Source organism: Cladosporium halotolerans (genome assembly GCF_011745625.1).
Source record: "Cladosporium halotolerans strain TM138-S3 chromosome Unknown Sca22, whole genome shotgun sequence".
NCBI classification, from domain to species: Eukaryota; Fungi; Ascomycota; class Dothideomycetes; order Cladosporiales; family Cladosporiaceae; genus Cladosporium; species Cladosporium halotolerans.
Window position 1 is genome coordinate 5,164 of NW_027191473.1, and position 15,910 is coordinate 21,073.

At 54.5% G+C, this 15,910-nt stretch overlaps 6 protein-coding genes across 6 annotated transcripts; 3 read left to right on the top strand and 3 right to left on the bottom strand.

Annotated features, from left to right (window-relative positions):
• Positions 1-396: 396 nt before the first annotated feature.
• On the top strand, positions 397-1,929 carry WHR41_06103 (uncharacterized protein; the record flags this gene model as incomplete). Its single annotated transcript, XM_069374708.1, has 2 exons — positions 397-983; positions 1,038-1,929. 2 exons carry the CDS (start codon positions 397-399, stop codon positions 1,927-1,929), a joined length of 1,479 nt encoding a protein of 492 aa, XP_069228154.1.
• Positions 1,930-2,415: 486 nt separating this feature from the next.
• WHR41_06104 (uncharacterized protein) lies at positions 2,416-3,120 on the bottom strand. The gene is made up of 4 exons (XM_069374709.1): positions 3,002-3,120; positions 2,873-2,943; positions 2,724-2,810; positions 2,416-2,667 (listed from the first exon to the last, which is right to left on the bottom strand). The coding sequence occupies exons 1-4, from the start codon at positions 3,035-3,037 to the stop codon at positions 2,622-2,624; spliced, it is 240 nt and encodes a 79-aa protein (XP_069228156.1). The 5' UTR covers positions 3,038-3,120; the 3' UTR covers positions 2,416-2,621.
• Positions 3,121-3,281: 161 nt separating this feature from the next.
• WHR41_06105 (uncharacterized protein) lies at positions 3,282-6,353 on the top strand (the record flags this gene model as incomplete). Its single annotated transcript, XM_069374710.1, has 1 exon — positions 3,282-6,353. The coding sequence occupies one exon, from the start codon at positions 3,282-3,284 to the stop codon at positions 6,351-6,353; it is 3,072 nt and encodes a 1,023-aa protein (XP_069228155.1).
• Positions 6,354-6,439: 86 nt separating this feature from the next.
• On the bottom strand, positions 6,440-7,033 carry WHR41_06106 (uncharacterized protein; the record flags this gene model as incomplete). Its single annotated transcript, XM_069374711.1, has 1 exon — positions 6,440-7,033. One exon carries the CDS (start codon positions 7,031-7,033, stop codon positions 6,440-6,442), a length of 594 nt encoding a protein of 197 aa, XP_069228158.1.
• Positions 7,034-7,656: 623 nt separating this feature from the next.
• WHR41_06107 (uncharacterized protein) lies at positions 7,657-11,406 on the top strand (the record flags this gene model as incomplete). Its single annotated transcript, XM_069374712.1, has 1 exon — positions 7,657-11,406. The coding sequence occupies one exon, from the start codon at positions 7,657-7,659 to the stop codon at positions 11,404-11,406; it is 3,750 nt and encodes a 1,249-aa protein (XP_069228157.1).
• Positions 11,407-12,064: 658 nt separating this feature from the next.
• Positions 12,065-15,206, bottom strand: WHR41_06108 (uncharacterized protein; the record flags this gene model as incomplete). Its single annotated transcript, XM_069374713.1, has 4 exons — positions 12,065-13,002; positions 13,064-13,363; positions 13,415-13,733; positions 13,785-15,206. The coding sequence occupies 4 exons, from the start codon at positions 15,204-15,206 to the stop codon at positions 12,065-12,067; spliced, it is 2,979 nt and encodes a 992-aa protein (XP_069228153.1).
• Between the last annotated feature and the right edge of the window lie 704 nt (positions 15,207-15,910).

Below are 15,910 nucleotides of genomic sequence, written 5' to 3' on the forward strand. Positions count from 1 at the left end.
TGTCTGGAAGGGCCGGATCGTCACATATTCTCGGCAAGGCCCACCACATGCGAGATTCGCAGAGGCTCGCTCTCGGAGCGACGTTGATGTTTGCATCCGCGTGCTGCCGGCACTCTGTCTCAGACGTCGGATCGTCCTGGCCAAGCCGTGCCGCCCCGCTTTGAGGGGCTCACCAGGATGACGCAGGCCGCCCGCACCCAAGAAAGTTGTGCCTGATCCGCCGGCTGCCCGCCTGGTCAACGAACGTGCTTGCTGTGCTGCGCCTGACTTCTGACCACCAAACCTTCTGCCTCTGCCTTTCACCCACCCTCACTTCACTCGCTACCCACCTTCCCACCCCAACTGACTAACGCTGTCTTCTCTGCAGAGGCTGCGCAGCTCGAACACGACGGCAAGATGGTTCTCGGACACGGACACCGCAAGAGCATGGGCAGCGCCCGCAGCAGCATGGATGGCACCGAGACCGACGAGGACGAGACCGTGGTGTCCTCCGAGCAGGGAAACGTCCTCACGCACATCATCAGCCAGCTGCGTCCCGGCGCCGAACTCTCCCGTGTTACGCTGCCGACTTTCATCCTGGAGCCGCGCAGCATGCTTGAAAGAATCACGAACTTCATGGCTCACCCCGACACCCTACTTCCCCTGCCCACCATCGACGACCCTGTCCAGCGTTTCGTAGCCGTCACCAAATTCTACCTTTCCGGCTGGCACATCAAGCCAGCAGGCGTCAAGAAACCGCTCAACCCGATCCTTGGCGAGACATTTACCGGATATTGGGACTACGCAGACGGCACTCGCGGCTACTACATTTCCGAGCAAACATCACACCACCCGCCCAAGTCATCATACTTTTTCCTCGCGCCAGAGCATCACATCCGGATAGACGGCACTTTGAAGCCACGCAGCAAGTTTCTTGGGAACAGTGTGGGCAGCTTTATGGAGGGAATTGCTGTTATGCGTTTTCAGAACAGGAACGAGAGATAGTGAGTTCCGCAATTCCCGCTGATCACGTTTGCTGAGTCACTAACCGTCATTAGTTTCATTACCCAACCCAACATGTACGCGCGCGGCATTCTCTTCGGCAAGATGAAGTACGAGCTCGGAGATCACGCAGTCGTTCGTTGCCCTGAGACCGGTCTTGAAGTAGACATTGAATTCAAGGTCAAGGGCTGGGTAGGCGGCTCGTACAACGCAATTGGCGGCTTCATCAAAGAAACCAAGTCTGGAAAGAACCTTTTCGAGCTTTCCGGGTACTGGAATGGCGAAATGTACGTCAAGGACTTGGCCACAGGCAAGAAAGAGCTGCTGTTTGATGCTACACACGCAAAACCGCACATCCCGAAGGCAAGACCTCTTGAAGAGCAGGCTCCACGAGAAAGCCAGAAGCTCTGGGATGCAACCAACCGAGCGATCAAGAAGAGTGACCACAGAGGCGCGACCGACGCTAAGACGGCTATTGAAGAAGAGCAGCGAAGAGAGGCTGCTGAGCGAGGAGAGGGACACGTATGGCAGCCAAAGCTTTTCAAGGCGGCTCCACCAGGTGACGAAGAGAACCTTGACTGGATCATCGCGGCGCACGTCGACTCACAAGCACCGCCCGAGAAGCAGATCGAGCAAGTCCTCGCTATCGCACCCGTTCTCCCCGGCCAGCACCACGCCACTTTTGCCGCCGAAAAGGCACTCCCCTCACAGCAAGGCAAAGAACTGCCGCCTCAAGACAGGCCCCAGGCCTCAGGCGCGAATGACCTTATCGACTTCGGGCAGAACGACGGCACTTCAGCTACCCCTTCACAGCCCACCAAGACCGCACAGCCCTCCGGTGCACCGCCAGGACTACAGGCACCTCTTGTCCCTAGCACAAGCAACAAGGTCTACCGATCAGACTCGCTGGACGGCAATGAGGAGGCGTTCGTCGACGCCGAGTCATGAGCGCTCTGCGCCTTTCCACCAACTTCACCATTTCCTTGCCGCGTTGCTTTTTTGGTTCAACCCTCTTCTGGTCTTGAAAAATAATGAGCGTTGTGTTGCATACGGTTACACAGCTACAAAACTTGCTGATGAAATGAGAGCGGCCGCTACTGATGCGAGCCTTGAAATCTTCAAATCGTTCACCTTTCCCAAGTGTTGTGACGTCCAAATGTTTCCACGTTTTATTCGAATCCTAAGAGTAAACGTCGCGCAACTGCGGTCACGCGCTCTAATATATAAATACCAGCCGCCGAAGACAACATGTGATGGCACGCGCGTTCTGCGGCCGACGAATGGCCAAAAAAGTACCGTAGCCTGTTATTCCTCGCTCCATGCGACAAGTGAGGTAGAAGGGTAATCAATCCCGCGTGACAGAAATATGTCTTCGAGAGATAATTTTCAGCGAAGAGCTATAGCATGATTCCGGCATGAAATGAAGGCCAAAACTCATGCTTGAAAATTCAATACGTCCTACCGACATCCTATTATGCGGCCAAACATGAGCGGGACCCGGTGGGTTCCCATTCCGTCTCCTCTGCGTCCCATATCCCAGTGCGCCTGACTCCTCGCTTGAACAAGAAAATGATTTGGTTTTTTGATCGCCAGTGCCATGGCTTGCCCTCGTCGAACTCCGGATGTCATGTCATTTGTGCCTATCGGTTGGTCGTCTTGAGGATCTCACGCTCGGCGGGGTTGTACCTGGTTTTAAATTAGTCTTGCTCGAGTCGTCACATACAAGGCAGGCGACCACGTACCTGAGAAGCTTCTCAATAAGGTCGACGTGCGTGAGCAGCATGCGGCGGCAGCAGTAGCGGGTCAGGCCCAGATCGTCAAGAGCTTGTCTGTAGGTGCCGGTTAGGCCTCGATCCAGTGGCTTTATCTATAGCTTTGGAAAGTCGCATACCCTTCAGTCAGGCCCTCACCGCTCTCCGGGTCAATCAGCTTGACGTATTTGGTCCAGAGGTCACCGACGACCTGTCGCGAAAGTTGTTAGTCTGGCGTGCCACGTGCAAGACGCATCGCGGGCGCTTACCTTGCCGCAGGAGAAGCAGCGAACGGGAATGATCATTTTGACGGTCTGCGACGGATTTGCGAAGCTTTCGGGTGCGTATGAGGGCGGCGATGTTGTTGTGGCCTTCTCGGTGGTCTCGGTGCAAGAATGGTGTCTGCGGCGGCAGAACGCGGGCGGTGAGCGGAGGTTTGCTCCAGAAAAGTTCACGCAAGCGCGGGCTTTCGAGGCGAAATCTACTCCAGCTGCAACCTCGACCTCGGCCTTTCGCACTTCCTTAGCACTTGCAGGATTGAGGGAGAATATGGCTGGTCCAAAAAGCCCTTTGGATGCCACTGGCAAAAAGCGCAAGCAGAGTGCTGAGGACAGCCCTGCCGCCAACAATCAAAAGAGACTGAAGAAAGATGTCGCGAATGCGAATGCCTCAACTCCGAACAAGTCTGGCAAGGGGTCGGCGAAGAAAGATGAGGCAAGGCAGTCTGCCAATGGAGAGAGCACACCGAAAGAACAGTCTAGCTTGAGCAAAAAGGAACGGAAGGAATTGAAAAAAGAGGTCGAACAAAAGAGCGCATCGGAAACGAACCCTGCAGTCGCCACACCCTCGAAGCATACCAAATCTGTTCCTCTCGCGCCAGCTGACAACACGCCTTTGACCGATGAGCAGAGGCGCCAGCGTGCCGCCGAGAAGAAGGCAAGGAGGCAGTCTGAGAAACTCGCGAGAGCCGCAGATGTCGCAGCGACGCCCCAGACAATCTCTAAGACGAAGTCGGCGAAAAAGCCATCGTCTGGCGTCACGAAGAGCAACACTGGAAAATCCTCTGCCTGGAATATGTCAGCAGCCTCTGCTGGGCGATACATTGCACGCGATCCCATCTTCGTTACGGACGCGGCTGGAGAAAGATACATTGCGGCGGCGACAGCTCGTGAAATCCAAGTGCTTTCTCTTGAAACATCGCTCTCGGTCCGAGCCCTTCAGATCAGTGGCACTGTTGTAGGATTTTGCCAGGAGCCTGGTTCATCCGCCATCAGCATTCTGGACAGCACCGGAAACATTACCACCTGGGAATGGGAACAAAACAAGACAAGGGTTGGCGCTGCGCCGCAGACCCATGCATTGAAGTCATACGTTGCTGCCCACGTCGAGGTAGCTGAGGGAAAGCACCGCCCCGTGCGTATTATTCTTTCTGCTACTGACAAGGGAAGCACTGTTTATATCGACCAAAAGAGTGCCTACAAGACGAAAACTGCTCTCACAGATTTGCGCGTTGTCGGCAACATGGATGTCATCATGGCCACTGGATCCAACGTCGTCATTTTGGGAAGGCGTAAAGCCAGCTCGAGCGACGAATATATCTGGGCTGAGCTGCCGACCTCTGGTGGACTTACTTGCGCTTCGATTGCTATCAGGCGTGATGGCCAGCCCGGCACACCTCCCGGTCTCCGTCTTGCGATCGGCAACAAGGACGGTCAAATCCACCTTTACGAAGAGGTGTCTCGTCTATTCAACGGCAAAGACCTCCCGTCACCGAGAGTCTTGCACTGGCATCGCGAGGCTGTCTCCTCTGTCAAATTCACGCCCGACAACCAGTACTTGATCTCTGGAGGCAAAGAAACGGTCTTGGTTCTCTGGCAACTCGAAACCGGCAAGAAGCAATTCCTGCCGCATTTAACTTCGGAGGTGGAGCGTCTTGTTATTAGCCCTGAAGGCGACAGGTATGCTGTCCAGATGGGCGACAACTCTATCATGGTTCTTTCCAGTAGTGAACTCAAACCTGTGGCGAACTTTGCTGGACTCCAAATGCCGGTCTCGCCTCAGAATCTGGGTGCGTCACATGGAGCGGCGCAATTGGCGAGTGTCACCGCCATCCTGCACCCCCAGCAAAACGACCAGCTTCTCTTGGCTGTTCCAGCTACTCAGCCGAAGACCAATGACGACGTTGCTGCTCGGCCTTTCCTTCAAGCTTTCGATATTTACAACTCCCGCCACATTACTCGCCAAGCTCTTACCAGGAACAACGTCACTGATTTCAACCTTGGCCCTGAGCGAACTCCTATCATCCCGCCTGACGTCGCGTTCTTAGCGATCAGCCATGACGGCGAATGGCTTGCCACAGTAGACGAATGGCTGCCGCCTGCGTCTGATGTGCAGTATCTGGCAGCCGATGAGGACCAAGTTGAAGAAGAGCAGCTCAAGAGGCGCGAAGTCCACCTGAAGTTCTGGCAGTGGAGTTCAGCGCAAAGTGTATGGACTCTTACAACACGAGTCGACGCACCCCACTCCCGAGCTTCAGATGACAGCCGAGGCGCCGGCAGCGTTCTTGGACTCATTGCTAACCCCGTATCGCGTGGTTTCGTAACTGTCGGCGAGGACGCTGCGGTGAAAACGTGGAGGCCCAAGACGAGACTGAGGCACGGTATGCCTATGAAGGACGAGCAAGGCAATGAAGTGACTGAGTGGACGTGCAAGCACAACGTGCAGCTCGAGAAGCAGCTTGCCCGCGTGGATACGCCGATATTCGATGAAGACGATGTCGAGGCGGAGCTTATGGGGCCCACCAGCGCTCATCTTGCCTTCTCCGAGGATGGGTCCACGATCGCTGCTGCTGTGTGCTACGACTTCATGGCAGAGGCGCCTGTGGCCCACTTGATTGACGCTTACGCTGGTGAGGTGAGGCACTCAAAAGACAACATCCTCGCCGCCGATCTTTGTGGATTTGGCTTCTTGGACCGCTACCTCATCACACTCTCACGGGAAACCCTTCGCGTATGGGATCTGGTTCAGGACACACTTCACTATCACGTCACACTGCCGCAAATTGCCGATGAGGCCGACCAGCCGATGCTTGCCATCAACTACCAGGATTCCACATTCGCTGTCATTGTTCCGCCTACGAAGCGCGGCAGAGGGAGCGTGGAGGTCTTCGAGCCGCAAAACTCTGAGAGCTTACACAGAGAAACGCTTGCTGCGCCTGTTGCCGCTATTCTAGCAAGCAAAGGTGCCAGAGGCTATGTACTTCTATTTGCTGACGCTACTGTGCGCATGCTGGCCAAGACCGGTACTGTCCGCAGGCCTGTGATGCAGTCCAAGCTCGCCAGTGCCGCTGCCAATGCAAAGGCCGAGAAGGCGCTGTCTGCTTCGCAAAAGACCGCTGTCCCTGATCTGCTCGCTTCCGCAGCTGGTGGCGCGCAAGAAGGCACAGCTTTGGAGGAGACCGAAGACGACCGCCCTGTTGTTCGTCCTGAACAGCTTGCTAGTATTTTTGACGTCGGTCAAGGCGTAGCTCTGCCTTCGGTCAGAGATATGTACCGTGCCGTGGCGGATTTGTACAGTAGGAAGCCGAGAGCGAAAGCGGAGGCGATGGAGATCGACGGCTAGAGTAGCCCAGTGTAGTAGATATTACCACCCAATCATGAATAATCGTTGCTCGCCCATCAAACTTATTTGGCCGTCAATTCCGCATTCTACCGCTTCTTGCCCACAACCTTGGTGAATCCATCATCGTCCACTTCAGGCTGCGGCCTCTCTCTGGGCTCCCTCGGCGCCTGCTGCACGCCATGCGGCGCTCTATCCTCGTCCTCGTCCATCTCGTCAATGTCCTCATCATCGCCAACCTCCCCATCTCCGGCATCGACGACCTGCACGTCCGCCTTCATCATCCCCCGATTCTTCCACCTCCTCTCCAGGTTCTCAAACTCTGCCAAACTTCCCTCCAACAGTCCTTTCCTCAATACCAAGATCGTCCGCGCAACTTCTCCTTCGGTCTCATCTTCCACGTTGCAGTCAAACTCGTCCTGCATGATTTGCAGCATGAACGCCTCCAGGTCTTCGGCGTCTGTGTCCTGGCGTCCGCCAAACAGGTCGCTGACTGCTCCCGCAAACCAGTCCCGCTTTTCACTGCTATCGGGACCGCCCCAGCTATTTTGCACGGCGACGTGGAGAGCCGGCCAGAGGGAGAGCGCGTACCAGATGCCGTTGTCGAAGGCATTTTGCAGCTGCTCTGGGGTAGGTGGGAGGGCGACACCGCCGCCGGGTGCAATTCCTTGTTGAGTGGCCATGCTCGTATGATTCGTCTCCTTGTAGATGATCGCAGGTATTTATGGGCGGCTTTTCTCGTTGGTCCTAGATTTGTTGCAACCTGAATGAGCAGCCCAAATATTTGCCAAAATGACGTACAAAAATTCGAAGACAGAGTTTCCAGTAGGGGTGCTTAATCTGATCAAGGTTCTTCTCTGAAACCCTCTCATTGGCCAGATGGACCCGTCCGTCACTCCGCACGCACAGGGCGCCTGCGCGTTTCAACTAGAGCGATGCGCGCCAATTGCCCCTGTCCTACTGCATCCTCCCGAACCCTGAAGCCATATTCGTGCGCAGTTGCATCGCGCAGTAATCATTCAGCTGCGACCCTTGTCAGACGCAGCATCTGCGGGCACCCGGTGTGCGAACAGCTTCACTCTTTCCCCTTGCTCCCGCGCTGCAATATCAACTCGCCAGACCCCCGGGCCGAACTCGACCAAAGGAACCACAACCGACCGGACGGAGACGACAATGACAAGCGGCGCCGCGATTCGTTGATCCAGCGTCGCGAGCGGGACAGAGCCCTGGATGCCCCAGTTTCCTATCGCTGCAAGATAATATACACTAATAAAATACGACCGCGTGAGCGGAGCGAAACCGAGCGATGCCGCTCAATACCTTCGGCGTCGTGTCAGCCGTTACACCGTCCGTCATCGAGACCTACTTCTCGCACTTCCTCAATCGCGCTCCTCTACGCCAGAAGCCCACCGCGCACATTTCCTACCACGAGGGCTTGCGATTGATTCGTCAATTCCTGGATTACTCTGCGAAGCACACCGTCGAGGATCTGCAGGCTTTCACGGCGCAATGGGTTCCCGCACCGACGTGGGTACGCATTCAGGATGTCGAGATCAGCGCGCAGTACCTCGAGCGCAGCGCGAGGCTTCTCCAGGAACAGTTAGGACCGAGAGGAATTGAGCTGGCAGGCGGGAAGACGTGGTGGCAATGGCGGCGGCCGGACGTGCCGCTGAAGGCCGAGTGGGTTGAAATGAAGAAGGATCACAATGAGCTGAAACGCGCTGGTATCAAGTGGGATAAAGCGATGCTTTACGTACACGGTGGTGCGTACTTCTTTGGTTCGGTGGATGAACATCGGTACCAGATCCAGAGGCATGCGCGCAAGTTGAAGGCTAGGGTCTTTGCGCCGAGGTATAGGCTGGCTCCTCAGTTCCCGTTCCCTTGCGGGCTGCAGGATTGCATTGCTGCGTATCTTCAACTGTTGGAGGAATTTGAGCCCAGCCAAATTCTGTTTGCGGGCGACTCGGCAGGAGGTGGCATGGTCTTGAGCATGCTCGTGACGCTGAGGGATCAGGGAGTGCCGCTCCCTGCTGGCACCATTCTGCTGTCGCCTTGGGTGGATCTGACACACTCGTTTCCATCCGTTGCTGGAGACGGTGCCGGCGACTACATCCCTCCGCACGGGTTTCATCACAGGCCTTCCATGGTCTGGCCACCGCCCAACACCGACGAGCTCAGGGATCTCGCTGCTATTCCGATGAAGAAGAAAAAGTCGAAAGATGACCTTTCGTCCATGAACCACGAGCGCAAGGTGCCGCATGCCGACCGCGATCTATCTCTCTACGTCAATGGAGAAAGAGTGATCATCAAGGATCAAATTCAGATGTATGCGACGAACCACATGCTGGCGCATCCGTTGGTTTCGCCAGTGCAACAGCCCTCTTTAGGAGGTCTTCCCCCGATGCTCATTCAAGTCGGTGGCGCTGAGCTTCTTAGAGATGAACAAATCTACCTGGCTCACAAAGCGGCCGATCCCATGGCCTACCCGCCCAATGAATCGATTATGAAAGAGTACGGTCTTCGACGCGAGGATATCGGTAAATACCCACCGACGGATGTTCAGCTACAGGTGTGGGACGACCTTTGCCACGTCCCGCACACTCTCTCCTTCACCCGACCAGCCAAGTACATGTATAGAGCTGTCGCTCAGTTCGGCGCATGGGCGCTCGCTCATGCGCAGCACCGACCTATCCAGATCATGGATGATGACCAAATTTCAATCATCAGCTCGGGAAACAACACGGAAAACGAAGCCAATGCGTCAACAACAAATCTCTCGAAGACGCGGTCGAGAGGTGGGGACCAGCCCACCGGCGCGGTTCGGCCATTAGCTCCGAAAGGTCAAAAGCCAAATGGTGAGGTTGGCAAGGCAGGCGCTCCTTTGCCGCCGTTCAGAGAGCACATGATCCGACAGCGGGTCGATCGTCATGGGGTCATCTATCCTCTTGTGCCGACTTCGGACATTCCTTGCTTGCATCTGGATCCCGAGAGCGTCGGCGCTATCAAGCCAGGGCCTGCCGGCAAATGGCTCGCGCACAAACGTGCCATGGATTCCAAATTTGCAAGCGAAAAGAAGAAAGTACAGAAGAAGCGAGTCAAGGAAATGCAGCAGGGCTATGCGTTCGTTGGCGAAGGCGAACACCCACCTCCTACTGCTCTTGCTGGTAGACGAACTGCAGACTTGCCTCCTGAGAAGCGGCTGAAGAAATCATGGGGCCTCGCCATGTGGTCCGGATGGGGCTCCAGCCACGATGAATCTCAACTTCAACGTGAAGAGACACTGGAGCGGGAAAGCAGCATTCGCCCGGAAAGCCGTCAACCCAGCGCTGCTGCGAACCCTCCAGCTCATGCCCCGGAGACTGCTGCTTTTAAGCCTTTTGGGTCCAATGGCGATGCTATGGCTAGGAGCAGGGGCATGTCTAATTCTTCGCTGGTTTCGGATCTTTCGAAGCAGAATGATAGATCGGTCAGCCCTTTCGTGGCTGGTGGCGAAGATGGACGCGCGACGCCTAGTGTTCGAGGAGGCAGCAACCTCCGGCCGCCGGAGGACACGATTTCTCGAAGTGTCTCCCATACAAGCAGCAAAATCTCAGCTGCCGCACCGCAGCAAGGTCCCGAATCGATCACGAAAACGGTTGCCCCGGCAGAGGTCACGAATGGCCAACACCACATCACCTCGGACCCAAACGCGCTCGCTGCCCTGCCGCGCGTTCAATCACCGTCCAGCGACCGTGTGCAATCGCCAACGGAAGTTGGTCCTGTGGGAAGCAGTATTGCCGACGAATCTCACAAGACATCGTCCGAGGCTCCAGCATCAACCGCCAGTACCACTGATGGACCAGTGTCTTACCCATTCAAGATCCGTAACCCAATCCCAGGATATACGAGCAGCGTGGCAAGCTCTACAAACGACGATGGAACTGAAGCACAAACGTCAAGCACTTTGTTCCCCGCCGCCGGAGCAAATGGCTCCCGCTCTGCACTCGCACGTCCAATTTCCTCCATCAATGCCTTCTCTGATAAAGAAATTGTGATGCCGACGTTCGAGAAGGAGGTCGCATTCGACTCTTCCAACCCATCTACGCCAACAGATGGTAAAAACATGCCTTTCCGCATGCGCAATACGCCTGCGGATTCTCGCGCAGGCCCACCACGACTCGACACAAATTCGCTCACTACCATTCCAACCAATGTTTCACAGGCGAGCTCCATTCCGGCAAGCCCTTCGGCTTCATACAGGGGTAAGGCGCCCGATGCCCATTACCGCAACCCTGCATTCGACCCGCGTGGTGTTGCGGCAAGAGTCTTTGGTGGTAGTCCTCACTCAGAGGCTTCAAACCCTACTGACAATATGTATCCGGCGGGGCCACCTAAGCCCGTAGGATTCGCATACAACCCTCGCGATCTGCGCAACGCAATGCTCAACCGCGCTGCTGCCGAGAACGCGGCTGCTAGCAATTCTCGCAACAACTCGCCTGCTCCAGCATCAGCTGCGACTTATTCTGGCCAGATCTCTCATCCCTTTGGTGGAGCCGTCGAATTGCCTGCGGCGGCAGTCCCACACAAGCCCAGCTACGAGACTCTAAGTCGCGACTCAACGACGTCCCGCACTTCGGAGGGATCGAAGTCTACCAATGCAACGGGCACCTTCACAGACTTCAAGCTTCCGGATCCCAAACCCGTCGAGCTCTCCGCAACACCCTCAACCCGCAAACCGCTTTCCCCTTCAACCTCGCAATCACACAAGAGCCCTGAGCTCGCCGTGCGCGAAAACATCACAATGCCTGTCGTCGAGCCGCCGCGTGCTTCCCGCCCGCCTCCGCCTCCCCCGAAAGATGAGCCCAAATCGCCAGTCCGCTCGCCGCCAGTGCCAGCGAAAGAAATTTTCGAAAATAACGGCAAACAGCGCAAAGCGAGCCTCGAGCCCGCCTCGCCGTCGAGCGTCCGTGGCAATGCGCCCACGATCGGCGACCTGCCTGGTCTGAGGGAGGGAAATGGCTCCGGTCTCGACCTAGGCCTTAAGGATGCTGAGAACAAGCCGCCCGCATGGCTTTGAGGGTATGGCGAGTGCACGCATGGTCTTCACCGTTTTCTCCTTTTTTTGTAAATACTCTTAGTACATAGTAATACTTGGATACCCAGGCGATGGAGGGCACTTGTCGTTGAATGCCGACCCATTCTGCCAGTTCTTTTTGTACATACTTAGGCGCCAAGGCGGGGACGGCAATTGTTCTTCTTTTCAAAAGAATTGCCTTACTGTATCTCTTTTGTTCTCACTTCTGAGGCTGTATAAACTTTGACATTGGCCACCCTAGGTTTTCTCGAAAAGGCTGTGGTAAGATGTACGTGGAAGCTTCAAAAGACCAAATCGCACGCCCATTTCGCAAAGATGGTGTTGAATGGCGAGAAATACTGTTAACCTTCTACCGCTGTAAAGACGACGGAGTTATAATCTGTATGCGATAAGGCAGCTGCTAGCGGGCACGTGGCGGGGAGGCCTCGTTGGAGGCAAATTGAGGGACTGCAGGGAATTAGAGGTCCAGCAAATATCATATCTACCTAGCATCCAGGTGCTTTGAAGTGACCATTTCGTGCCCATACGCTTCGCTTTCATTGTGATCATCATTCTAGGTTATACCTTACTCAAAAGGAATGTGCTCGTCGCCCTGACTAGTCTCTCTCGTCGTGTATTCATTCCGGCGTGGAGAGGTCGCTTACAGAGGGTTCCGAGGAAATTGTGCAGACCCCCTCGAGGGCGACAAATGACGCTCGGGCATATGCCTCTTTTCCTCCCGCTCAGGATTGTCCGGACGCCATTCGTAGGGTTCACGAGGCTCTATTCGCGTGTCTGGTGCGCGATCGTCCCGGTCCCCGTACACTCGTGATCCGCGTGACATCGGCATCTGTCGAGGCGGGTAGCCCCTGTCGTAAGCGTAGCTTCGACCTCCATAAAAATCCGCATATCTTGGGTCTTCTTCCGGGTACGGATACCGTTGTCTTGAAGCCGTGGCGTAGTCATCTTCTCGGTCATGGGCGCGACGCGCCCTGTCCGCATCATCACCACCGTGGACTCTTTTGAGGTATCTGTCAAATTCAGTACTGGCTTTGACCACAGCCTCGAGATGACTGATATGCATGGTTCCCTTCGCGTCTGCTCCAGCCGGCGCTTTCTTGTCTGCTTCAGCCAGCGCCGCTGCCGTCTGACAGGCGTTGCGGATTTGTCTTCCGTTGCAGATTTGTGTTCCATCATTCAGACATTTCTTGTAGTTGTGCTCGCTCCATCGCAGTATTGCATCTTTGTCAATTTGAAGCAAAGGGCGAAGCTCCATCTGTCTCAAAATATTGACTTCCCAGATTTTTTGAGTCTGTTTTGCGTCGAGCTTGTCATAGTACAGCGTCAGGTGGATGCGAGACTTGAAGGCTTCGTCAAACGCCCCAACCTTGTTCGTAGTGAGGAAGAGTATGCCAGAGTAGTACTCGAGCACACGAAGGAAGACTGATACAATCGCATTCCGTTGCAGGTCTCTCTTGTCACCAGCGGCAAGGAACACGTCGGCTTCGTCGAGTAACATCACATAGCCCCAGCGATGGGCGAGGTTGAGGATCTGTTCTAAGTTCTCTTGAACCTGTTCTGCAGTTTGCCCGATGTCGCCTTCATGTAATCGTCAGCTCCAGCATAAACGGAAGAGAATACACTAGATGATGGCACTGACCACAGGTGACTGACAGTAAGGGGCGTCTTGTATACTCAGCAACGCACTCAGCAGTGCTGGATTTTCCAACGCCTGGAACGCCATGTAAAAGAATTATGACCCCTTTGCCTTTGCCACGAACAAGATCTTCGCGACGATCGTTCTTACCGAGGCCGACCGATTCAGTCGTCGGCTTCACGCCCGTAGAATGCGTTTCTACGAGACCTTGAACCAATTGCTTATGTTCTTTCTGAAGTATCAAATCTTCAAAAGATTGCTGTCTCTGATCAAGTGGTCTGATTGAGTTCACCTCTAGCCGGTCTGGGCGATATCAGCCTCGCGAATCGGAAAAACAACATTAATTCCACTTACGCCATTTCCGAGTGCGCAAAACGTAAGACCAAAGACTTGACGGTAGTAGCAGTTGCCGCTCTGCGGTGAGTTCGGCACCAACACGGCTCTTTTGGAGTAAACCGGAAGTGTGATCGCGCATGAATGCCAGCATCCTTTCGTTTTCCAATTCTCGATCGTCGAAGATGGCATTGGATCCTTTACCGATCTCCACAAAATGGATGCTGTCAGTTATTTCACGCTTTTCTCCAGGTGGTGGACGTCCAAGACCTATGATTGGCGACTCAGCGGGATTCAACTCGTAGTAGTATCCGGCGTCGATGATCACTTCACTGTCAATCTGACGGGCGTTAGAAAACTTTCAGCAGCTATCTCATGCTTGGAAACTCACCTGCTCTCGGAATTTACCAATGTCGAACCCACGATATTCACGATGCGCAACTTGTGAGCTGTTGACCAGCTCGCAAAATTTTGCCCCTCTCAAGCGAAGCGCTGCTTCCTTTGCACTGGGGAAAGGTATTGCCTCAGCTTCGCTTTCATCGCCCGCCACACGAGCATATTCGATGGGGTACACGAGAAGCGATGTGATGGTCTGGTCGCCCTCCCAAGACTCAATGTTGTACTCGTGTTCCACCGGTCCAAAAGATTCGCCATTGAAGTCAATGCCGACAGCCAGAATCTGAAAGGGAGAGCTTGAGCCTGCAATTTGGGGGATGATTAGGGCGTTTGCATCAGCGTTGTCGATATATGCATCGAGTATTGCACGTCCATTGTGAACACAAAGCACCTGAAGAGCTTGGTCAAGTTTTGGATCGTAAATGATATCGCCAGTGAAGAACAGGTGCCACAGATCGTCAAAAGCTATCCATGGTTTAGTTCTGTGCCGATACTCGAGGTGAGTCTTAGACTCAGCTCCCAGCTCGTTCTGCATCATCTCCAGTATCGCCTGTCCGGTAACTTTCTTATTGGCTTCACGGATCTGATCTTTCTTCTCAGCTTGTTCTGGCACTGGAGCGTTCGGCGAATTAGCTTGTTGATCAGGAGTGCTCTCTGCAATGTTCTCCTTCCCTCCATCTTCGAACTTCTCGCGGTTGTGATCTTGTTCGGGAGGTTTCTCTGACACTGTGACTGATTCATTCAATGGATCCGGGGTTGATTTGGTGTTTTCATCTGAACATTGCTCCTTCTCTGGGTCATTGCTAAGGACGTTTTGGTCAGAGGCAAGAATTGGGCCTGGGTTCTCGTATCTTTTGAGCAGCTCCTTGTAGCAAAGAAACAGTGGTTTGAAAGGCCTCAGGACCGCCTCACCATTCCCCGGCATCGGTGGGCCGACGAGTTCTTCGAATATATCCGAAACTCCTGTGTTGAGGAACCGTATGCGCTCAACTCTATGCCCTTCGTTGAGCTTCTCTGCGCTGGTGGTGGTGGCTCCTCTCGCACGTGGCCAGCGGGTGCTCGCTCGGTTCGCGAGAACGGGTTTCTCGGTAAGAAGAGCGGCGAAGCATGTTGGCTTCGTTTTTGAAATGTCGAGTGTAGTGAATCCGCCCCAGTCCAACTTAATCGTCGATAAAGTCCCACTTTGCAGGGGTGACATGCGATCTAGCTTGTTCTCGTCATCTTCTTCAACTTCGTCACCTTCTAACCATCCTTTGGCTTGCATGACCTTCTCGATGGCCTTTACTCTGTCTGACATCAACATCTCATAAGCAGCTGTCATCATGAACCATGTCCGCGCCTTCTTACGCCTCTTCGGTATCGTAAACTCCAGTTTGTCCTCTTCGGAAAAGTAGAGTTGATGATGTTCAGGCCACATCAGTTGTTTTACACTTCTGAAACACTCCTCCCAGGCTACTTTCATTTGCTTTTCATGGAGTTCTTTCTCTGCGTCACCCAGTTGAGTTGCAGTCTCCGGAATGCTGGCATCTGGATTGGCTTTGCTTGATGTTCCATGAGCTTCTTCATCGCTATGCACCTCACATCAGGTAGCTTTTCTTTCAGATGACTCTTTGAAGGCTCCGAATGCAGCTGGCGAGATATCCAGAGCTCTTACAAGCTCAGATGTCCACATGCGATCTGCAGGAAGATCCGAGAAATTGAACTCCGGCGCATCACGAGCCATGATAAGGTCTGAAGCTCTGACCTGAGTTCCAGATGGTAGTGGATTGAGGCTATCCTGTGGCATGTAGCATATAGTAGCGACTCCTGAGCGACTGGAAGGTGAGAAGGCCGGGGCAGTCCAACAGGCAACCCTTATCGCTCCGACACTGCATTTGGCATGTGAGCAACCGCATCCGCTTGATGTCTGCAAGTGATCGGTCAATGGAGCTTTGGCGAATCAATAACGTCCATTTATAGTGCCACGTGCTGCCACGTATTCTCGAAATCAGGCTCGCAGGAAGCAGCACTGCTTTTGGGAAACGGTGGCCGCGCCAACGCGCATCAGACGCTCGGTAGCTGCAAGTCTGGACCGGCAGCACGAAGTATTGGCGGATTCACGCAGCAAGGCATTCAGCTGGC

Excerpts from the sequence above, each read along its gene's own strand:
- WHR41_06104 (XM_069374709.1), bottom strand. The coding sequence starts at position 3,037 with ATGATCATTCCCGTTCGCTGCTTCTCCTGCGGCAAG. Across the intron at positions 2,944-3,001 it reads GCTGCTTCTCCTGCGGCAAG|GTCGTCGGTGACCTCTGGAC; the intron begins GTAAGCGCCCGC and ends CTTTCGCGACAG. Across the intron at positions 2,668-2,723 it reads CTTATTGAGAAGCTTCTCAG|GTACAACCCCGCCGAGCGTG; the intron begins GTACGTGGTCGC and ends ATTTAAAACCAG.